General features: G+C 40.2%; 1 protein-coding gene across 1 annotated transcript in view; it reads right to left on the reverse strand.

Moving 5' to 3' along the window:
* The window catches only part of LOC134680275 (protein patched), a 32,728-nt gene extending 11,183 nt beyond the window's left edge, over positions 1-21,545 (reverse strand). Inside the window, exons 1-2 of the mRNA XM_063539371.1 lie at positions 21,155-21,545; positions 13,434-13,626 (exon numbers count right to left, since the gene is read on the reverse strand). Coding sequence (XP_063395441.1) covers positions 13,434-13,626; positions 21,155-21,307 — 346 coding nt within the window. The 5' untranslated portion in view covers positions 21,308-21,545. The remainder of the gene's footprint in view (positions 1-13,433; positions 13,627-21,154) is intronic.
* Positions 21,546-24,886: the final 3,341 nt, after the last annotated feature.

Below are 24,886 nucleotides of genomic sequence, written 5' to 3' on the forward strand. Positions count from 1 at the left end.
GCATATTAAGTTGCATAAGTATAATTTATTTGTTACGACATTCCAGAGAAACGATGTACGATTGTGCATACTAAACACAAAACAAAACATCCAAACAAGCATAGGTAACGCAATTAGGGTTTAAGAATATTTTGTGGTCAGTTTTTCTCTTCTGCGAAATAAACGAGCATAATACAAGCAGGCGTCAAGCACATACAACCCAATATTTAGGCTGGTAAAAGTACAGACGTCTTCATAACAAGTCAATTAATTATCTTAAATTGAAGGCAGGTGCCTTTTAAAATACGCACAGCAGGTAAGCTAAAATGGGTATCGAAAAAAATTGTAGGTGGTTTGGTAACGTCAATGTTTTTAGAGGACCCTGCAAAAAGGGAGTGAGAGTCAGACAAATATAGACCTTATTTTAAGCTTATAAGGATTTCGAGAATTCGTATATATGTTTGCATTATTCGGTATTCGGTTTGCATTATCGGGACGAGAATTCGTTCCAATTAACACCCAGCCATTGATTTATAGGTCGTTTTGTCACATTTTGGTCTGAACTAAATTAGGTGTGAGAAAATAAACACAACTGATGCAGACATCGTTACGTAAAAATAAAATCTGGCTTGCGATGAAATCTGAGTTGTACCGAAGTACAACTTGTTTTCAAAGTTGAGTTGTTTACGTTACACGTAGGTTTACACCCTACTATTTTCACAATTCACAATATGCGTGTGTTGTTCAAAGAATAGCCGCTAGCGCGGTGTAACTGTCTCAGGCAATGCATGCATTCTCGTGGGATCTGCAAAGACAGGCCGCAGTCAAAGAAGTTCTTGGAAGAAACAGCGTATATAACATGGCACCGAAATCCTTGAGAACTAAATCGTAGAGGTTCCCCTGAGTGGCCTGAGTCTTAGACTCGCCTGTCCTCGGCGAGCGACCGGAATGTGTATGTGTGTGTATAACGCCCTCGCTTCACACGGGGAACGCTTCTTATTTTGGTCGCTAATTTATAGGGTGATGCCACGAGCGTTCAACCGATCGCAGCAGTCGACGGCTTAACGAGAACTGGTGATAACCATTTTTAGACTTCCTTCTTCATTTTGTGTCAACTTAAGTACGATATTTTTAACGACGCGCCGGGTGTCTACCTATTTTACAAATTGACGACAGGTGACAATGAGAATTTTATTTAAAATACATTTTGTACCTATAACCAATATCAAGCAAGAATTCATGAAACTTTTCGTACTTAATGTATTAACATTTATTTGTACGTACTGTAAAATGGGGTGAGTTGGGTGAAATTTGACTTTCAAACCTCGATAAAATTTTATTTTTACATGTGAAAACTGAATGGTGTATATAATAAGTGGTTCGGACGTTTGTATTTTAGTTTGTATTTTATTTTGGGTAGTTCCATTTCATAACTTTGACGATAAAGAGGAAAATCCACCTCACCCCGTAGTGCCTCCTATTTGGGGTGAGAGGGTTTTTCATACAAAGGTGATTTTGGAAGATTGTTGGAACGATTTTTTTTTATTATGCGTAATACTATAGCCCCATTTTAAATTGGAATACATTATTTTTGTAGCAGTAGCCTTAAAATCCCTTCTCACCCCCCTCTCAAACCTTCTCTCCCTATTCATACCCCAACTCTCCCCGCGAAACCTACTCACCCCGTTTTACGGTACTCGTTTTATAACCTGCTCCTGCTGCTGCTGTTTTATAACCCGTCACCTGTTGCGTCAATAAGCGTATAATCAATATAAGATTATAATTCTTGGGTAGTGAAAACCAACTTGAGAATGGTTCAAGTTACTATTATTTTACAACTGAATGAAACATATACCTACGTAGTAACAGTAGTCACATAAAGGCCCCAATTGATCATCTGCCATATATATGTCATGATAAGTTCGGTCGCGGTCTTCGAGCAACACGGAAGGGAGGCGGCATTCGCACTATTTCCCCTCTGCCGAGGTACAAGATTAGCGTGTCAATTTAATCTACCGCGGGTAATAAAACTAGTTGCACTTGGATTTTTCACTAGACCGAGTCCAGACGCGCGCGTGAACACTGCTGCACAAAAATGCCTGTTTGCTCGGTTTTTTGTTATAAAAAGAGGTCGGGGATATCAAATTTACAAAAAGAAAGTGTTACATTTCACATGTAATATTTTTTTTTACATATCATACGTTTAATTACATTTAAATACAATTATTATATTTGAGTCTCAAGTAATTGTTGGATTTATCGATTTTGCTCGCTCAGTACAAATTGCGGATCGGTCGAGCGACAAATCCGACTTCTCATCTCTCAGAATACAATGACATACATCAACGAAAATGTGTTAGTGTGCGTGTTGTGACACTAGTCACTCGTCCGTACACAAAAAGAGATCGAGGTTTGCAAGATTTGTCTTTGACGTGTGTCATTTTCTATGTATTTGTGTCGTCATTACAGAGGGCCTACCGCGAACCACGTTCGACGTGTTGCCTCCCTGTCACACTTACGTATGAATTTACAAGTGCCATAGAGAGGCAACACGTCGAACGTGGTTCGCGGTAGGGCCTCTGATTGGATTTTGTATGTAAGTGTGTGAGAAGTGCGACTGTGTGCACCTTCCCCCCGCGAAAAATGGCAGAAAGATTTGTACGGTGAGATATCGCTTGGGCCCCTCCCTTCCGACGTGTCGGAAGCCGGTGTTGCTCGAAGGTCGCGGTCGTTGGCAAAGCACTTTGTATGGAAATTAGCTTAATAAGCATTACATTTTACAAAAAGTTGATGAAGACTGCCTGGTGTGCCGGAGATTTTTTGCTTAGTTATCTGTGATTACAACATTTGTGTGGACCGCACTATACCCTACTGCCTTTTTTAGGGTTTCGTACCCAAAGGGTAAAAACGGGACTAAGACTCCACTGTCCATCTGTCTGTCTGTCTGTTAGTCTCTATGTCACCAGGCTGTATGAGTATCTCATGAACAGTGACAGACCGTTTAAATTTTCACAGATATGTATTTCCGTTGACGCTATATTAACAACAAATACTAAAGAGTACGGAACCCTCGGTGGGTGAGTCCGACTCGCACTGGTCCGGTTTTATTGTTTTAAGGTACGTAAAATAAGGAATTTAGGAGTTTTCTTGCTCCAAATCCTGCTGCTGCTGCTAGGTTTCATGTACATTTTTGATACTCGTATAAGCAAATAGTATACTTACCTACACGCGTATTCGGGAAACGAGATAATCACAAGATCTAGAGACGATATAGAGATCAACTAGATTTACATTAGATATCGACTAGATGTGACTTGGATATCTGAGTCATAACTTGTCGAAATCGTTCAAGAGGACATCCAGAATCGCGGAAACGTCAAATTTGACATATCTATCTTACAAATATCTTTAAATTATCCATATCGTAACTTGTTGAGGTCTAGTAGCGATCTAATTCATTTTCCGAATCGAGCCGTTAAGCTAGATTTAAACATTATAGACTTGAGGCATTTAGACTTCAGTAATATACCGGGTGTGGCCTGTAATATGAGCAGAAAATTAAACTGTAGGCTGTACTCCTCATACTGACCATCATTTGTTCAGCGACTTTTAAAAATAACTTGTGGTTTGATTTTTAATACACTTTAAAGTTTATTCTAAGACGCAATGTATTGCGAAATTTGTTATGTTCAAGGCGTGACAAGCAACGTCAAATCACAATGATATGGCGTGGCGATGGCGTCCGTTGAAGATAATATTTATTTTATATGAAAAATAGGGAGTCTAAATATTTTATAATTTTTAAAAGTTGTTGAACAACAGTTTCACCATTTGAGGAGTACAATCTATGTTTTAATTATTTGCTCATGTTACAGGCCACACCCGGTATAACAAATTGTTATCAACTTATCAATCTCTGTTACCCTTGACCCTACCACGCAAAATCATTGAACCAGGCCAACATAACGTAATGGGTGTTCAAGTGCAAGGCAGGGGCGCTCAACCTGCGGCGTGCTTCGTTCCTAAACATAGCTCACTCGCCGGATATTGAGGATTATCATAAAGCAAGTGGAATGGGATCGGCGCCCGCACAGGGCGCCTCTATTTTAACACCTACCGGAGTCGTGGGCGCAAATTACGACGCCAACGTAACTCTAGCTCGTTGGAAAGCGTGGAGATTGATTTAAGTATCGGATTGTCGACGCCATTAATATCGATCACGTTTCAATTCAAATTAAATGGTGTATGGGGAGCAGGTAGTGGTAGAACATGCTGCGTAAACTTTTTATTAAATCGGACAAAGCCTTTTAGGTCAAATATGTAGCTATTTGAATTTACCAACCCATACCGCACTAAATTGAGATGTCAACCGTTGCATAACATGGAGTGTCAGTGAGAGAGCGAGAGGCAGGCGATGTAACACCACGCGAGGCTATCGCAACATACAACCTTCTTTTACTGTGACACGACTTTATGGTTTCCGATTTATTTTTATTTCTGTCATAATCAGTATCATACTCAATGATACTGATTACTGAGCAAGTAAGAATATTTGCCTTCATCACGCAATACAGGAAATAGTGCATAAAACGACAGTTAATGACCGGGTTGCAGATCAGCACAATGTGTAGGGCCGGATGATAAAACAGTTTGGACTGGCTTCGCAGGCTACGTGCGCGACCGGTGATAATGACGTTTTGTAGTGTGATCGATCAGAGACGATACGATCGCAATGAATGACGTCCGTCACAAAGAATAGCACGGTGCGGGGAGCGGGGGGCGCTACGTGCGCTCGCGCATGTTGCGCGGCCACCCGCGCGCCTGCGCCCGGCCCGTGTGGTCCGGCCTTCCGCCCGCGCGCCCGGCCAGGCCCTCTATGCAAATTAGTCAGCGTAGACAACAGATGGATGGCGGAATAAACAAATCGCGTCCTTTGCGAAAGCGACGCCGGACCCGCGCCGATCCATAAAGATACAGAGCTGGAGCACTCCATCCAGCCTCCCTGATTGCAATTTAGCTGCATACGGCAGTCAGCCGTCATTTTCTTTACAAAACAGTCTGCCCATTTTCGCGGGGGAAGGGACGTCAAATGTATTGCTATTTCTACGTAACGTACAAATAGCCATGTCAGTCCATATAAAAGTTTGCACAACTGTGCAAGTTTTTCAGCAGAGGGGTGAGTAATAATGTCAACAAAAAAAATAAAGAATATGGACTATCTGCCGAACTTCAAGATATTCACAAGAGACGACACGTACTAGATCCATTCTAGATACATTATAGTTTAGATATTAACTAGTTCTCTTTTGCAGCGCAATTCGGACAACCAATGTCACTTTTACGTTAGATAGAGTAAGATATCTATTAGATGTGAATTAGATCTCTAACTCATATCCTGTGGAAATCGTTCAAGAGTATCTCCAGAATCGCGCAAATGTCAAATTTGACAGGTTAGATCTTAAACATATCGTTATCGCATAGTCTAATAAAACATGGTCTTCTCTTCCCAGAGTGACACAAGCCTACGTCACAATAACATGGCCGCTATATATAGCGCTATCGCATAATATCATATAGCGCTGTCGCATGATGACGTAGGCTTGTGTCAGTCAGGTGACCTAGAAAAGACGGGAAGAGAGTACCAGGCGGAGTATATTATTGCACCATGTCGTTATCGTATCTTGGTGATGTCTAAAAGATATCTAATACATAAATGTCTATTTCAAAATCCGAATCGGGCCCTAGGACATGTTGCTTCCGTAGTTAAATACGTTCGTACAATTGTTATTATATATATGGGTAGTATAATATGTATTCATTTAGGTAACTTTACCTACGTTAATCATTCCGTAGATTGTGGTTGATACAACTGACGCTAAAAAAATTCTCAAAGTGCAGAACGAAAGATTAGAATGTCTCAAGTGAAAGCTAAGGAATGTGTATCTCGAAAGTGTTCGTTAATTAATGATCTAGAACCAATTAAGGTCATAAGGTCAGGTCGCCAAATAGGTAAAATAGACCGGATAAAATGGTTTTTCTGCGATTTTGTATGCCACAGCTGTTTCATAAGAAACCGGCAATAAATTATAGGAAGGGGTTTCACCAAGGGGTCAGAAAAACTAACATCATTATTGCAGTCTAGGAATACCTTATTCAATTAGGAGTTGTGCAAATGGTGTTGGACCGCGTCCTTAATTATCTACCTGCTATAGAATACCGTAAGTCCCGTCACGTTCCGCACATAATACTCATTCTCCACGGTGGGTATGCCATCTCGAGCTTGACGCGCCCGCTGCGCTCTCGATTGAGCCATCACGCTCGGCCCGCGCTCGCAAAAGAACCAATTCCGAGTAGGGCAGGGGCGAAGCGTAAAGGCGAGTGTGGAACAGACCGCGTCACAGCACGACGTCTTCACACAAAAGCGGGCCGGACAATCGGATACCTCGTTTTTTGTGAGTCAATAGAAATGTTATACATTTTTTTAGTTTTATCATCGGTCGTAATTTCACGTGGGTATATTTACGGGCGGCCGCGGGCCACCTAATTAAGTTGTTAGGTGACTCCGAACTCCGAGGCCTTCGGCATTGTTTAACGGAGGCTTTGTTCTGCGATAAGGCCCTCAATATGTATTGTTTGAACGGTAGCAAAGACTTAATATAAAAGATGTTTAAGAATTTATTTTATAGGCGAACCGTATGAATGAGCGATATTTTCTACTGCATTGCATGTGAATTAAATACTAGCCAGAGGCTATTAAAGATCCTATGGTCACATTTCATACATTCCACACGATGGATATGAAATAATAAGTAAGTTTATCTGTCGCTGTAAACCGATAATTTAATATCAAATGAAATAGGTCATCAACTCTTGCTAGAACCTTGATGTAACTATGTGTTTCATTGAACGTTTGCCTAATTATAGGGTATGGATTTCAACTTCGTTAATGTATGTATCATAAAACACTGTTAGACCACCCAGATACAAAGAATTTGAGCAATAAAAAACATACCGGTTGTTTACTATCAGTCGTATTCAAGGACAGTCTCCACAGCTCCGAGTCAGACCTATTGAAACTTGAAAGAGATTGTAAATAATACTTTAGAAACAAAACTTTTGTTTGTTGCTTATGTTTATGACAATGAAGAGTTGTTTTCCTAATTATGTTTTTACTACAAAAGCCCCTTATCGTCTGTTGTACAGTTTTAAAAGCTTTTATTGAGAGAAGGCAAAGGCAAGTCAATATCGATTCTGTTACAGCTACCCAACAGTTTAGTATTCAGCCGTAGACACCGCTACAGATGCTACATGTGCTACGACGTAGCAGATGACACAAAAAACAACAATAATAATCAAAGTGCGAGTTGGAAAATATATGTAATATGCAAGAATGATCATGACAGCCGTATTCGAACAATGAGATACGTCAAATACTAGATATTGAAACGATATGTCAGTGTCAAACAAGTGTTAAAAGTGACGTTTTTGTTTGAAGAAATGTCAATTTTGACACTTGTTTGACACTGACATATCTAATCCATATCGTTTCAATAGGTATCTAGTATTTGACGTATCTCATTGTTCGAATACCGCTGTGAGTGTATAATTACTTAAAATGACCTACCTACATAGTATATTATATGGTTAATAACAGTAAAAATGTTCACAGCCCTTATTAGCGACTAAAAATATGCCAACTGATTACGGCTGATTACGGTGGAAAATAGATTCAAAGTCAAGAGTCCGCATAGGAAATACGCATCCTGTCAGAACGAACGGCTGCATCAATCGTTTATTAATTATATGTAAAAGCTATAACGTCAGAGACCAATTATCACAGTAGGTATTGTATCCCGATAATCTTCAAATTCATCTATAACTCGTTCATTGGTGGATATCCACTTTATAGTTTAGATTGTTTATACCTATTCGTTTTTTACGAATCATAAAATCACATAACAAAAGGACAAAAAGTAATCAATACTAAAATTACCAATCCATGCTGATTTGCATTTTTTTCATCAATTTCATCAATTTCGTTAAACAAGAAATGCTCGTTTAAAGATTAAGTAATTAATAGTTGTGTCTACTTTAGCCAAGACTAAATGACATTTCAGATTGAGTTGATAAAAATAATGTTCATAATATTGTTACTATCTTGCATACCTACCTCGAAAATCGTGAAATAACAAATTAGTACAATGAACTGTATGAATAGCTAACTAACAATGAATCCAGTTATACGGCAAATAAAACTTAATGTATTCATTTATGCGAACCCATAATGTCACTATCAATTAATAGCTCGCCAAGCGAAAACAAACATACAGCCATAAAGAGGAGAGATTCTATACACTTTTACGATATTATCAATATAAAGAAACCTTTTTTAAACTCTGAAGGACCAGTGACAACATGATAGGTATTTTTCTTAAGTATATAGGTACCTACTTAAAATAATTAAAGTTACAAACAACTCGTACCTAATTGAAAACACAAAGTGAACTCAAAGTTGCAAAGTATCGTGTCATCAAATCTGCACGTAGGCTCATTTGAATATAATGGATGCGCCGGTAATTTTATTCATTCAATAATCGCCGCCAAAAGAATAATGAATGACAAGTTCTTATAAATACGACACAAACGTGACGAGCTGGCTTCCGTGGCGACTTAGTACATTCTTCTACGAAACATGTCATGAAAGATTGAACGAAAAATATTTATTTATTTTTATTTGAGAGGTTAACCTCATGTATAGGTACAATTGCAATCTAAATGTTCGCACTAACAAGCAAATGTATTGGAATTGGGATTTTCATCGACAGTGTGCCTATTAGTTAGCGGCCACTTTTGGTAATATGACACATGTCACGAATCTTTCGGTTTCAATCTAATACATATAAACCCAGGTAGCACACAGAATTAGTTTGGTCCTATCTATAGTTAGTCTGACTGGTTGAGAAGGGCATCTTGCTTTACTGTTGCAACAGCAGAAAGTCCTTCTAGTTCCGTAGATATTAGCAATTTTTAATTCTCCTTAATTTTATTAATCCATTATAATTGTTCAAAATTTATCCTTTGGGATAACTTTTGAGAACGGGGTAATGTTACCTTACGGACCTACTCTCTAGCATTTATTTGAACGAGCTTCTAAGCGGCGGGGCGGGCTTCTCTTTTTGCCGCTGCAGCGGACGTTTAAATTGTAATTTGGATGTTGATGGATGCATGAATATTGGATGTTAATGGTTGCATTTATATTCGAGGGGCAGCAGTATGCCGCGCACGTCGACGGAAGCGGGCAGGCCGCCGCTGTTGGGATTCCTTCGATGCACATTGCGCCACTGCGCTTATCTTGATGTCTATGGTTTTTTGATCATTCGTACTTTAGGAGTATAAAGTTGTCGTGCCGGCAGGTGCGTTGGCGTTTTATTGGCGAGTGCGTGTCACATAATGCGCTTAACCTGTGCGTGTAGGTTATTAGAATGTTATCCTTGGTATTTTCAAGTACGGCGAATGCAAGAATATTTTTGTTCGCTTGATGCTAATAATATCACAAATGACGTACTAATCAGATAAAAAAAGTAGATACAAAGGAGATAGTAAAAAATGTAAAAATCCTTTCCAAAATAATTTCTAAGAAGTCAACAACTGGTCTTATTGTAAATTGTATTTGAATTTGATACTTCAAATGCATTGTTAAGACGAAACGGGAGCTGAGCTAAAAGTCAATTTTGAGATTTCAAGCTGAATATACCCGTCGCTCTGACGGGGCGTAACCGCGGCGTGAGAGACTGTATTTGTGTGTGTAATGCACGCACACAGACGCGTGCGGTGCGCCCGTACTCGCGCTGGCGCGCAACTCACTGATTGCAATTTGCATTGTCACTTTTTGTTACTGCTACTACTAAGTAGGGTAATTCGCCAGTAACTGGCCACTTTTAATAACTGGCCGCCCTAAACTAAAAATGAATCCTATTCACCTATAAACAGAATTCATTTTAGTATAAGGTTTCAATAACTTCAATAACTGGCCACCTTATACTAAAATTAATTCTATTTATAGATGAATATAATTCATTTTTGGTTTGGGGTGGCCACTGACGAATTACCCTATTTCGATTGAACTTTTTTACTTACCCGGCTTACGTTTACGGAACTCGATATCGAATAGGGTAATTCGCCAGTAACTGGCCACGTTTAGTAACTGGCCACGTTAAGTAACTGGCCGCCCTAAACTAAAATTGAATTCTATTCACCTCTATACAGAATTCATTTTAGTAGGTATAAGGTTTCAATAACTGGCCACCTTATACTAAAATGAATTCTATTAATAGGTGAATAGAATTCATTTTTGGTTTGGCGTGGCCACAGTTACTAATAGTGGCCTGTTACTGGCGAATTACCCTATTTATGTACTTAGTGGTTAATACTAGTATCAAGTAAGTATTTATTTTTCAATAATGCTCAGAACGAAGTATAGACATGACAAATATAAATATTAACGTCTTTGTAAGGCAGGATTGGACATTCTATAGAGTAAGAGTAAGTGTATGAAACAACCAATTCAGCTAGGACTAGGGAATGCAATCTAGATCTCGCAATTTCGAGATCTCGCACGTATTTTCGAAATTTAACCTAGTTTACAGGAAATCTCGATATATGCAATCTCGGTCGAGATCTCGATTAATATTTTCGAGATCTCGAACAAGACTGAAAGTGAAATACTTTGTTTTAAGTAATATATGACCTTAGATTCATGTTGTTCAGGCAGTGCTATTATGTGTCCGGCTTTAGCTCTATTATTGTTAGGTACGCAGTTTCTAAGTAAAGGTAAATAGTGGTTTAACATCGATAGCATTTCATAGAAGTATAAAGTAAAAATTAAAATTGATTTTATGTTAAATGTCAATTTAATTTGTTGTTGTTATTTTCAAAATATAACATGAGGTGACCTTAAATAAGTAGTATGTCGGCGGCATATCGTAAAATCGTAATCCTAGGCGTATTATGAAACGCCACCATTTCCTGATTTAATATTAACCCAGGCATATCACGATCTTCCTTATGAAAGAGACGGCAGATCCATCACAGCAATGCATTCTTTGATATTCCTTCATAGCGAGCGCATTGTAAAATAATTGATCGAGAAATCATAAATCATAAATGACTACAGTTATGACTACGGTTATTAGAAACCAATTATAGTATGTTTAATATTCTTTCTAATGGTATGCATCACCAATTGATCAGTAAAATAGAACTCGAGAAATAATGATCAGTTGAGGTCGGTCGCCCACCATTTACGTGACGGAACAAAATTCATCATTACTTTGTTATATAATATCATACAGCAATAAAACTTATGTTTTTGGAAAGCTAATGAAATTTTACGTATATTTTATAATAACATTAATTGCGGTAAAGTTATAAGTTATTGAGTTAGACGCATGTTTTGTCAGTACTTATGCCATCCATGCACGGTAAACAATCATATATTTTAAATATTTTGCAAATGACTACAGTTATGACTACGGTTATTATAAAACAATAACGCGCACGTTTGCACGTTTAATACTCTTTCAAACGACATCTCACACGAACCTATCGGTCCCATATGACTAAAGACGTGTACAAATATCAATACTGGTCGGCCGCCCACTTTTTCCTTCCTTTTTTTCGACACGTCCCCCCCCCCCCCCCCATAAAATAATAAAACCGGGCAAGTGCGGTGCGAGTCGGACTCGCGCACGAAGGGTTCCGTACCATAATGCAAAAAAAAACGGTCACCCATCCAAGTACTGACCACGCCCGACGTTGCTTAACTTTGGTCAAAAATCACGTTTGTTGTATGGGAGCCCCATTGAAATCTTTATTTTATTCTGTTTTTAGTATTTGTTGTTATAGCGGCAACAGAAATACATCATCTGTGAAAATTTCAACTGTCTAGCCATCACAGTTCGTGAGATGCCAGAGGCCAGAGACAGCCTGGTGACAGACAGACGGACGGACAGCGGAGTCTTAGTAATAGGGTCCCGTTTTACCCTTTGGGTACGGAACCCTAAAAACCGGTCTATTCATATTCTGGAGACCACGAGGAACACGTCCATACCAGTTTTAGGTATTTAGAAGAGGTGTCGACGAAAATCGTGAAAGAGACGACTTTAGTTTAATTTGCCTATAGACTATAGGAATATCAGAATATCACACCTTGAGGTTTGCACAAAATGGCTGGTGTTCGCTAGGCAGATCATGAAATGTCGGCGTTTCATTATATTCCTAGGAATATCTCGATACGCCCGATTTTACGATGTCTATATGTATGGAATTCTTAACACATTTTTAGTTACTTTGTCAAATTCGATCTCGTCGAGATATTAATCTCGATCCCGAAAATCTGACTGTCGAGATCTCGAAACACCCAATCTCGATTCGGATTTTTCGTGCGAGATCTCGAATCGCCAATCTTGGTGCGAGATTGCATTCCCTAGCTAGGACCTTAAATTGCTCGACAATTACGGAGCGTGACTGTACCTAAAAATTTTGTAAACCCATAACCATGCAATGAAATATTTTTGATTTTGATGTCTAATTTGAAATATTAGAATCAAAAAGTTCAAAATAGATTGTACCTATGTAACTACAAAAATGTGTTCCCTCTCAACGCAAAACCCCTTGTGTCTTAGGAGGATCTAGATATTTTCACACAAGACGGACTTCTTACATCACTAGATTATCGACATTAAATGTCGACTATTGCCCATCACTTTTCTGGCTGTGTACGTATTTAGAAACTTGACTCCGCCCCTAAAATTAGTGCGATAGGGACAACTGCAGCTGAGGCGAAAAATCCTGCGTAAAAATTACAAAAATCGAGGTTTCGTACTCCTCTTTTTCCTCCTCCAATACTTAACCAATCATAACCAAATTTGGAAATCTAAATGATTATGAAATTATCTGTGTCGGACCGTTTTGTTTTTTTGGCTAATTGATATCAGTTTTGAATACCACGCCTCTCATTGCGGCATATTCAATTAGGCCATTTTGGCCGTTTTTGAAGGGCTCTAGCGCCTTAAAAAACAAAAATATCACAAAAAGCAAAACGGTCCGACACAGATACTGACAATATTAATCTGTGTTGAAAAAATCATTGCTCTAGCTTCAAAAACCACGGAGGAAAACGAGGAGTACGTTTGTATGGAGGAATGACCACTCCTGTTGGCTCTTAAGTACCTATATAAGTAAATTCTGGAAACTAAAAGTTATTTCCTAAAAATAATGAAACTTGAAACCTTATTCATACAATGTATACAGTTCATATGAAATGAACGCTAAGCAAAAAAGAAATACGTACATGAGTAATGTGTGAAACATTTGTTTGTTTGCCTTCCGAGTATTGGTTGTATAACAATACACTCTTTTTTTTTAGGCAGTCGTGTAATAATTAGTTAAAATACCTTGAACCCAGAGCTGATCGACGCGCGAGTGTATCTGCGCAGACTTGAGGCCGACGCAGAAGGTGGACAGCACGAGGATGGCCACGAAGAGCACCTTCCCCGCGTCTCCCTGCAGGAAGCACCCGAGCACGAACAGCTGCTCCTGCAGCCACGCGCGGATCCACAGCGACGTGCGACCGCCTTCGATGTTACCCTGGAAATTGAACTATCTTCAATACATTGACATAGATCTCTAGGGAGTGGCTATACGGGCAACAATAATGGGGCATGACAGGGGCCAGTACAGCGGTGTGAAACGCGATTCGTTGATGAATTCGCATTACGCGCGCGATTGGTTGAAGAGTTCGCATAACGCGCGCTGTTGGTCGCAACTTGTTGCGTCAGACTGCACGATTGGCTGGAATTCGTGAGTAACACCGCTGAACTAGTACCATTTTTAGTGCCAGATTAACCCGTCCTTAGATATTATATGTCAATGCTTCAATATTTGTTTTACATCGATCGGCCAAATTCAATACTTTCACTGAAAAGGCAAACAAAGCATAGCAATTGCGCTGACCAAATATTTGAACGGCCTTGATTTGCCGCTCGCCGCTTTGATTTGATGCGTCCATGCTTATTGTTCATGCAAATAATAGGCGACACATGACCTAGAGACTAGTGACAGACATTCTACTGCACTCTTATCTTATGAGATATGTGGTGTCAAACTCAAGGTGAGTTAAATCTTAATATTTCGTGTGTTAATAACCCCTAACGATCAATTTGCATTATCTTTTTCAGCGTAATTGTGTCTGCACACATTAGGTACTTAGGCAGAATTCTACTGATATTTAAAATAAGTAAACTACGAGTAAAACTTATATAAGACTATTATCCGAACAATATAAGTCACTTACGGTGCGATTCGGGAAATGAATTAGTTTCACTAGATATGAAATAGTAAACATATGTGACGTTCCACGGCAAAAGGTACCTTATGGAGGCTGGCGCTTACGCTATTATTAACGCCGCTCCAATATTCAGCCGGGGTAATGGTACCTTTTTCCTTATAACGTCACATATATTTACTATTTCATATCAAGTGAATCTCTAATTCATTTCCCGAATCGCGCCGTTAGTTTCTAGTTAAGTACCTATCACCCACCGATATTGTAACTGAATGACCTAATGCGGTACAGTTTGTATTTAGTTTAATTTTAAGTTATTTTTATTTATTGTTTTTTGACTTGTTTTTGTACCATATATAAGGAATATTTTTTTTAGTGCATATTAAAAAGCTTAATGCGGTACGGAACCAAGATGCAAGTTTTTTTCTGGTGATTTTTAAATGTTTCCTCAATACAGGTATCATTGGCGGTAGACGTAATAATACAACATAAAATTGGAAATAATTTCCAGATGATTGTGATTAATGAGGCGCTCCCGTGGCGCCTTGCAGGACTCCAGCCGAACACAGAGACCGCATATTCCTATTGCTAACCGGCCCCAGGCTAATTGAACGCTCAGGCAGGCAAGTATTTCCTTGATCTTAAGTTACGTAACAATTATGCGTTACCGGAGATAGCACTTATATTGGTTCGCCCACGCGTTCGGTTCGCCTGAACTCAGTTAGCGATCGGAACAGCCCTGACCGCTTACTAATTACATAATAATAACTCAATCGGCGACGCCGGTGTTGAGCGGCGATTACGCCATCCGGCCTAATGGCCAGCTCGGTATCATCAACGTTTACGAAGAAAATTTTATTTTAAGATAATAAAAAAACCTCCGTTGTACTGCGCTTTGTACAACAGATCGAACTGATAAGGATTAAAACACTGTTGTAAATTTATTTTACTTCTTGGTTAGAATACGACTTTATTTCTTCAATGATTAATTTGATTTTGAAGTCTTAAAGATTGATAAAAAGTTGCTAATTGTCGCTGTTTTTCTATATATGTACCTACCTGAGTTTACCTGACTGATATTTAAAAAAAAACGACTGTTTATTTAAACACTACAGGAATTAGGAGCACCAATTTAAAACCACTGTGTTTTAGATTACGCTACAAAATTAGACTCAATTATCATGAATGAAGTGTCACGTCATAATGGCGGCGTTGTCATAACATGCGCGACCGCAAGGCCAAGGCGAGGAGCAGAGGGCAATGCACACTCGCGTGACTCGAACAGCCCTCAAGCTCGGCTTGTATTCCTTCTGTACCAGTTCCGCGAACCCTAACATTATGTGGTATGTAGGCAAGTCTTATAGATACCTCTTGTTAAAGAGAGGTGCGCCCGAAGGCCACTCGGGTAACGGATTACTATTGAATCATACCCTATTAAATTACCCACATATAAACCGCGGGAACAGCGCCGCACCTCTCGCGAGAACGAAACGCGAACCTGACAGCACCAATTACACCATCGTTAGCGACTTGAGCGAATTCCGAGGCGTTTATTTTCAATCGGCGCTTTGCGAGGAATGGGGAACGAGTTCGCTGAACTGTAGTACGCACAGTTACACACAGTTAATGAAGTCAACATCAACAAATACGGCAATAATATTTTAATAGAAGATAGGTACGTCGAGAGTCGTCAGGACAGAACGGTCGATAGTGTGCGGGCGCAGTGAATGTCGAGCGCGCTGGGTGGGCGTGACGTCACGGCCGGAATGCGCCTGGGCCGGTGCCCCGCGCCCCGCGCCGCGTCCCACGTGGAACGTACGGAACTGCACCGACACTGCGCAGAGCCTTCATTCAGGTACCAAATACGGCAACCCTAATGTACGGCGCGAAACGCTCGTAAGGGATCTACTACGCCAACAGATCATATTTGTGATAGTAACTACCGTACGTTCTCGTGTCGGAAGCTACTTGGCGCCAAATTGGTGTATTATGGATATATGTAGTTCCAATGTTGTCATTGGAACTGCTTACGTAAGTGCTACTGAGTGGATAAGTTACTATAATCCATAAAACACAGGCGATATTGCGGTGCGCGGTACTTCCTGCAGATAAGGATTGAGCTCCAGGAGCAAATAACTAACTACTGATGACTTTGTATCTTACAGAGATGTTCTGTTCTAACATTAAAAGATGAATATTACAAAAGCAATTCACTCAGCCATCATGCCATGAAGTTGAACTAAGAATATTTTTGTCACACTATAATTATATATTATCGAGTAAACAGAGCACTTTATCATCTCACAGGAAACCGTCAAAAGATAATTTAAGAAGCGGCTGCCCAGTGACACGCCAGCCGCTTTTAAGTGTAACCTTTCTTATCAGAGGTCAGATAGTAATAATTAAGCATTTACTTCAATAAACATAATTACTTTTAAAAGTGTCTATTATAGATTTCATAACAGATAGGTATGTAGCCATTAATGAACAATCTGTGCCTAGTCAAATTTTAATGACAAACGACAATTACAAAACCTAGGACAACATAATATTCATTAGTCACAACTATTTTACATTTGAGACGATGTAATATTATTTTTTGTTTGTTTACAACTTTACACCTCTGAAAGTAGGAATTGTAAAATTCTTTACAATTTTCGCGTGTACATACATTACGAACTGATATGTCCTTTTGCAATCACAAAATGTCCTTCCCCAGAATTAATCTTTGCGGCAGGTGCTTGGCGTCTCGTTTTTCTTATCAGGCTCTTATATTTATTTATGTTCTGTTTAAATACAAAGTTCCCTAACGTAGGATGATTTATCAATCATTCACGTCATGTGGCATGTTCGTGTATTAGTTTAGCAAGTGGCCCCGGAGGTTGATTGGCGCGATCTTTGACATCCGCTGGCATCAATCGAGTTGGCCGACACGGCGGGCCCCGGCAGTGTTCCGGATCTGCATATAATGGGTCGTGAGTGTGGGCTCTATTATCCCATCAGAATGCACGAGGCATCGTGCGCTTAGTTGCTCCATAGTACCTACTTACCATACCCTTAAAGGGCGTCGAGAATACAAGTGAGTTCCAGTTTTCCAAGGTTCAGGCTATTATACAACTATTTCAAGAAAACAGCGGTGCAGTGGATTAAACATTTAACTCTGGGCCGTATACGACTAGTCATTAGCCATCAATGGAGTTGCCAATTGGTGATAATGTGAATCCCACACACAAGGGTTGCTCGAATTCACATTGCAAGCTCGTATTAAAATGTCTTAACTCTTTTTGTTGAAGGTTACTACTGGATTTATCTGTTTATAGACTGGTTCATTCGCAGAAGTATATTCGTTAAATCACTAAAAACTTGGTTGTAATAATACATATTTACATATATAGATATTATGCTTGGGAAGTCGTTCAGTCAGTCATTTCTTAAAGCACATGGCACAGTCGCCATCTGATATAGCGGAGCGGCCAAGGTGCTAACAAATATCTGAACACGCCTCTCTTGTCAAGGAGTTACGCTACGTCTTACGTAGGCGAACAACGCGCGAACGCGGCGCGGCGCGGCGCGGCGAAAGCGGCCGCCGCCGCGCCGCGCCGCGCCGCGCCGCCTAACATTCGCGTGCAAATCGCGCCGCACCGCGTTCGCAACGAGATCGCTTACGTAGGACACTTCTATGGGCATCATAGGATTGATTTCGCCGCGCCGCGCCGCGCCGCGTTCGCGCGTTGTTCGCCTACGTAAGACGTGGCGTTAGAGGGCGTGTTCACATGTTTTTGAGCATCTCGGCCGCTTCGATATATCTCATGGCGACTGAACCACAGAATAAATAATAGTACTAGGTACAGAAGACTCACTCTCTAAACAAAACGCGTCTGTTACGATCAGCATAGATATGGCCGCTAGGTGGCGACAGCGCCACGCGCGGCTTACGGCTTTCCCCAAAATTGGGGTGGAACGGATGTACTTTTAGATACCTACCTGTAGCAAAGCGACGAAATCGCGAAGTGCACCACGCCTCTGAACCATGTTAACCATTAGGAATTATAAAGAGCCATTCCATTGGTGTAGGATACTTAAACAAGCGGAAGCTTTAAGTGTCTTATCTAGATAGGAAAATAATTATGTGTACATATCAAATTACAAATGACCTACAGCCGGATATAAAAAACTTAAATTTGTTAAATTAACATGTCGAACGCGGTAAACAAGTCAATATTTTTGAGAAAGTTGCCTAGTAGTGGGCAGCGTAACCGGTTTGAGCAGCATATGATAGCGACCTTATCAGTAACGCACTAGGTTACTAGTGAACCTGGCTGTAAAATGTCAAAATTAAAAGGCCACCAGTGGCAGTAATGAGGGTTTCCGCGATCGAGTTTTTCACTAGATGACAGCACCGTGGCGAGAGGTCTAGCTGTCTTAATCCACCAATCACGTTTAACCATGTTTTTTTTTATTGGTGGACTTTGACAGCAGCTGTCAAAAAGACCTCTCGTCACGGTGCTGCCATCTAGTGAAAATCTCGTTCGCGGAAACCCTCATTTGGCCAGCTGGTGTGAAGCTACTGGCCCGGAAGCGGAGATATGAGGGTAACAGTCGACGAAGTGCAATGAAGTGTGTACGCAGTCCCATGTTGCATGGAGCCGGTGGCCTAAACGGCTCACGTGGCGTCATCTGATACCTGAATTGCTTGTGGCTAACCCACATGCCGCAAACCTGCTGTTTTTTTATTGGACTCCATTACCTTATTAGTCGGATGATAAACGATACCAATTATCTTCTGGCCTCTGCTAATTTAGGCCGTTGTAAATGTAGATTTTGTTAATCTTTATGAACTCCGAACATTTTACAGTGATTGGTTTCATAAGGCCACAAAAATTTTTTATTAGTATTTTTTTGCAATACATTAGTTAAAACATGTTACCATACCTAAATTACGAACTGTTCATTAATGTGTAAAGGATAATGCGGTAACATGTTCCAAATCATTTTGTGTATATAAATTATAACGAACAAGATTTTTATACAGCTAACGGTATATTTTTAACATTTTCCAGAACCCTTTAGTACAATCGAGAATGGCCTGTTTCTCTGAATCTTGTACAATCTCAAAAAGTCTCCGGCGCAGCTGCTGACCGTCGCCGTGAATCGCTCAATGTTTGGACAAAGACAAAAGATCTGTGGGAAAACCGAGTGAGAAAGAGATAGAGTATAAATCGTAAGGAAAGAAAAGAAACTACTCCTTCCCCATGCAAGAAAGGGATACACGATCGGAAACCACAAGATGTCTCAATTCCACGACGCAAGCTCTGTGCGGTCCGACCAGACAAGACTTAAAAACTTTGTAGAATCTTGCGCAGCATTCTTTTTGTTTATTTTCGGTGAAGTATTTATTAGGAAGATATGATTCGGGTGGTATCGTTTTGTCAATAAGAAAACGACTTTCTTAATTTTTTTTTGACAGAGTTTACTCTATTATAAAATAACATTGTATAATTTAGTTTAAGCTCCTCTATAGGTATTTTAATCTCGTTTTACACTACCTATGGCAATAACTTAATTTTTGTAAAAATTTCCTGATAATAAGTTCCCTCTGGCTGCAACGATCATTAGCTCGGAGCTAAATAAAATTTCTCTTCTAGTAGAGTAAGTATGGCATGGCATGCGCCGCGTTGATGTCTCTATCGGCGGCGCCCGCGCCGGTGCGCGTGCGGCCCCCCTCCCGCGCCGCCCCCTCGCTGCGCCTTAATTGCTTCATCTTGCATACGATCGACCAACTTCCACCTACATTATAGCTCACCACGAATTACAGCTGTTTTTGTTTTGTTTCCCTATTAGAAAAGTGGGCTTTCGTTTGAATTTTTTTTAAGGTGTATGTTCGGTTTCTTTTTTTGTTTTATTTACTTAGCGTTCTTGAATTTGAATTGATTCTGTTAAAGAGTACTGCCCCTATTGGTTTCGTTTTAAGGAATAATTTTTATATTAGGTACATTGTATGGTATCTTGATAAGTTTTATGATGTGAAGTGATCATGCAAGCTAACATTGTTTTTTTTTTATATTGAGAAATATTTTGCACAGGCTGTACAAGGGTGTGGACCACCGAGCCGCGAGCCGGCGTTTACTGCCTTCTAGGAAGGCGCTACCTTCCCCGAATCGTCCCGTAGGCAACGGCGGGACAATTTGTGTGCATACAAATAATTTCCTGCTTATTACGGAATGGGTATGTAAATGTATGTACCTATTATCCACCCTGTTTAACCGTAGAGTACCTACATAGAAATATGTAGGTACTTTATGTCTTTTAATACCACGTCGGTGGCAAACAAGCATACAGCCCGCCTGATGGCAAGCAGTCACAGTAGCCTATGGACGCCTGCAACTTCAGATGTGTTACGCGTTGCCGGCCCTTTAAAAATCTGGACACTCCTTTTTTGAAGAACCCCATTACTGTAGCCCCTCGAGAAAACCTCGGCAGCTCATTCATTCCAATATTATAGTAACATTTTAATGGAAATTTATAATTATTAATTACGGTTGAAAGGTATCGTCTACGATTTTTATTAATTTTAAATTTTAGCTACACTTTTTAGATTCCATTAAACATAATATTATTTGATATTAACGTGATTATTATGAGCTATAAGTTATTTTAAAAACTGCGGTTTAAATGGTAAATCGACTAACCACTAGACGGCGCCACGCTAGCGCTGCCGCGTTCCTTGACTATTGACATTCACAGAAAAACAATCACACGTGGTAGTCGTGGTACAACATGACGTGACGGTAAGTTGCCTGCACGGTCATATGCATGTTGTTGACGGTGTACCTTTTCGAGTTCTGAGAGAGCTAGCGCTGCATCCACCCAGCTGGTGCGGATATACAGATCGGCGCTGTGGCGCGCCTCGGCCGCGGAGGGGCTCTCACGCGTAGCAGGCACTATCCGAGGATTCGAAGGAGCCTCGGAATCGGGAGCCACCATGATCTCGGGGCCAGGCTTGTCACCAGTATCCTCATGAAGACGGCCGGAGTCCGTCTGGCGGCACACGCTGTCATATCACTCGCCGCCACATAACCATACACTTGTACACCGTAATTCGTCACTTTTATCTAGCACTGTACGGTTCGAAACATGGAACGGCACCGAGTTTCGTTACAATAGTAACGCACACAACACACACGTGTAGACGCTGGCGCGAGTCGAGCAACACTGACTATTTGTTGAGCCGCCATCATGATTCTGTAGGTTATGTTGCCGTTCTGGAGAACGAAAACGAACGAGCGGAGGCGGAAACGCCCGAACCACTTGCTTGGGGACCACACACGTAATAGGACTATCTCGCTCGCGCACTGAAGGGGTGAGAGGCTGGGAGAGAGGAGCAGAGGGTGGATGAAAAATAAACAGCTCTGACTGTCGACGGATCATTAACTGAAAATGCTGCAATCAACAACAGGCCCCAGTTAGAGAAAGTAATTAAACATTTTAATTTGATGACTAAATTTGTAGTTGTCATATATTTAGTTTTAATTTCTTGATGCGGACAGAAATACTTTTTGAATGAGACAAATGCTGCATGCACAGTTGACAGGCAGGCTATAGTAATATTTACGTGTACACAAAAGCTATTACAAGTCCATAGTTATCACAAGAGAGGACCTTAACATGCTAGCCAAACATGCCTTCTGTATACAGATAATAAAGGCGGATCAAACATTCGGACGCACCATATCATTTTGTTTACAGAGTTTTCTGAGTAAAAAGTCGGGCGAGCGCCCCCGGCGGGGCGCGGCGGCCTGGCCCTTTGAAGTAACCGACATAAAACGCCGCCGGCGGTGATTTAACTAATGAATTTATATAGCGGGCGTGCCGAGTGCGTGTCGTCCATCGACTATCGTTCACCCTGGCTGCGGACACTTCTAGGCCCCAGAAACATCAACTGACTCGCAGAAACCATCTTAAATTGGCAAGAAACAGCATTATAATTAAATGGTCCTTCGAGCCGGATACTTTTGTCTGCATTGGATTGGGCCGATCCTATAGTCGTATTACTTAGTTATTAATACCTCGAAAACCAGGTGAAAGGTTTTCTCGATTGCGAGGTTTGTCAATGGTTACTCAACAAAGAATCAATACCTGACGTCCTCATTACATTCAGAACACGAATGTACCTATCTATCTACTAAACTCCTATCATAAACCAAATGGTTCCCTTGGAAACACGATCAATTGAAATCAATTGAACTTTTTCCACTACGCTACGCTACGCGCCTTGCGTGCGGTATGAGCCCACGTCAGTTTGACGAATGTGTCGACGATGAGCCAAAGTACCGCGGTACACCTCCTGAATCCACAACCGTTTTGGCAACACGCGTGCTGAATAAATTCTCCGAAACAATTAAAACGCATGCCAGATAGAGGTTGATTTTATCGTACACACATTTAAATATCGGCACCCGGCACCCGACCCCGACACGGCTCGAGAATGAATCTGTATTTTTCTTTCTCCCCTTTACTGCGTATCCTACAGCGATACAGCTACAGAGCTATGGCTTCTTTTTTTTAATTTTTCCTTAAAGTCATCTTTATTAAAAATAGTCATTTTTATTGGAAATGTAATTAATAATAAGTGCTAATCTTATCTTTAAAATGTTTTGACGTGTAATGTATCCGTGCATTTACGAAATAAATAAATATGAAATATGAAATATTAGATTTTTCAGTTTTCTATATATACGATGTGTATTTGAACTTCAAGATATTCACAAGAGACGACACGTACATACTAGATCCATTCTAGATACGTTATAGTTTAGATATCAACTAGTTCTCTTTTGCAGCGCAATTCGGGCAACTAATGTCACTTTTACGTTAGATAGAGTAAGATATCTATTAGATGTGAATTGGATCTCTAAGTCATATTCTGTGGAAATCGTTCAAGAGTATCTCCAGAATCGCGCAAAATGTCAAATTTGACAGGTTAGATCTTAAACATATCGTTATCGTATCTTGGTGATGTCTAAAAGATATCTAATAGATGTCTATTTCAAAATCCGAATCGGGCCTAAAAAATCCAAATATATTTCAATTAATCCAGCTTTGTTTGAAGTCAAGTCACATTTCCTGAAAGTTAAAACTTATAAATTAATTAAATTTTAATTGTTCAGGTTGAATTTCTGTTGGCGCGTATGTGGTCGATAAATCGTATTATACTGTGAAAAGGGTTAAATAAATATTTGCAGGAAATTCGGAGATAATTTTGCTTCCCTTTTGTTCATGAGACTCAGTAAAAGTACTCAGTTGACTGAAACAACTTAAACCTACACCACAACTTACTATAAATATAATTCCTGTCCACTAGACACCAGCTGCGCCAGCCGAAGCAGTATGCTGCCAATCGATTTAAAATAGGAGACAGAATGCCACGGAGATGCCACAGAGGCCGTCAATAAAGTCCGCTAAGGGTGCACTAAATTGAGTTTGAACAATCGGATTAAGATCTCGAGCCACACCTGACGACATCTCGATTTCACGCGCTCCTTCTGAGAATTTAACTGATGGAGGTGTAAATGTCGCTATTGAAACTATTTCGCTTAAAGAAATGAATGCAGCGGCAGATAGATCGATCCGTGATATTGTATACAACAAACATACGAAAGAAAATCGGTAAAAAAACGAAATATAATCATTTCATTTCGTAAGAATCGTAAGTCAGCTATTGAAATAGAAACTTTGGGCTCAATGGGTTCGTTTTAGTCGAACATTTTGACACTTCGGCCAAAACGCAGCAGGGTGCCCTCAGCCATATATTCTAAGAAGCTTGCGTGAGGTAAGCTCGGGCGCGGATGATTAGTATACAAACGTTTACATTTCAATTAAAAGGGGTTTTCAAAAATACCTAATGGTTCCTTAATAATCTTGTCGAGAAATTTGAAGAACAAGGATCGGCATAATAAAAGGAAATTAATGTTTATTATTATAACTATAGGGGGGCGAGGCTCAATTGATACCTAAGAAACAATTGAAAGAAAGAAAGAAAGAAAGAAAATACATTTATTTACGTCAAACAAAACCGGTTAAATTAAAAACAAGACATAGATCAGAGTATCACTTATGTACCTATTGTTGCAACTTGCAGTCCTGCTCCGTCTTAGCCCCCCCCCCCCCCCCCACATCTGGCGTCTTTCGAGCGTCGGCGTCTGTCGACGTCGGTCCAGCGCTATGGAAAATGACGTCGCTGCGCAGTTGCGTCGACGCTGCGTCGACGTTGCCTCGACGTCGGCCATAGAATTGTAGACGCCGACGCTCGAAAGACGCCAGACGTTGGGGGGGGCCTTACTTACTTACTGCCGTGGCGCAGCGACCCGAAGTTGATCTTGGTCTCTAACACTAAGGAACGCCAGAACCTGTAGCGTCTAACTCAACTAAAATGAATTAAAATAAATAATAATTTATTTGAGAAAAGTCCATATAATATTAGAATGATTTAATTATCGAACGGTCACGGACATATAGCCGCTATAAATAAAATTGAATTATTGAAAACTTTCAAGTCTATTACAC

This window comes from Cydia fagiglandana, chromosome 3, assembly GCF_963556715.1.
Source record: "Cydia fagiglandana chromosome 3, ilCydFagi1.1, whole genome shotgun sequence".
Lineage (NCBI taxonomy): Eukaryota > Metazoa > Arthropoda > Insecta > Lepidoptera > Tortricidae > Cydia > Cydia fagiglandana.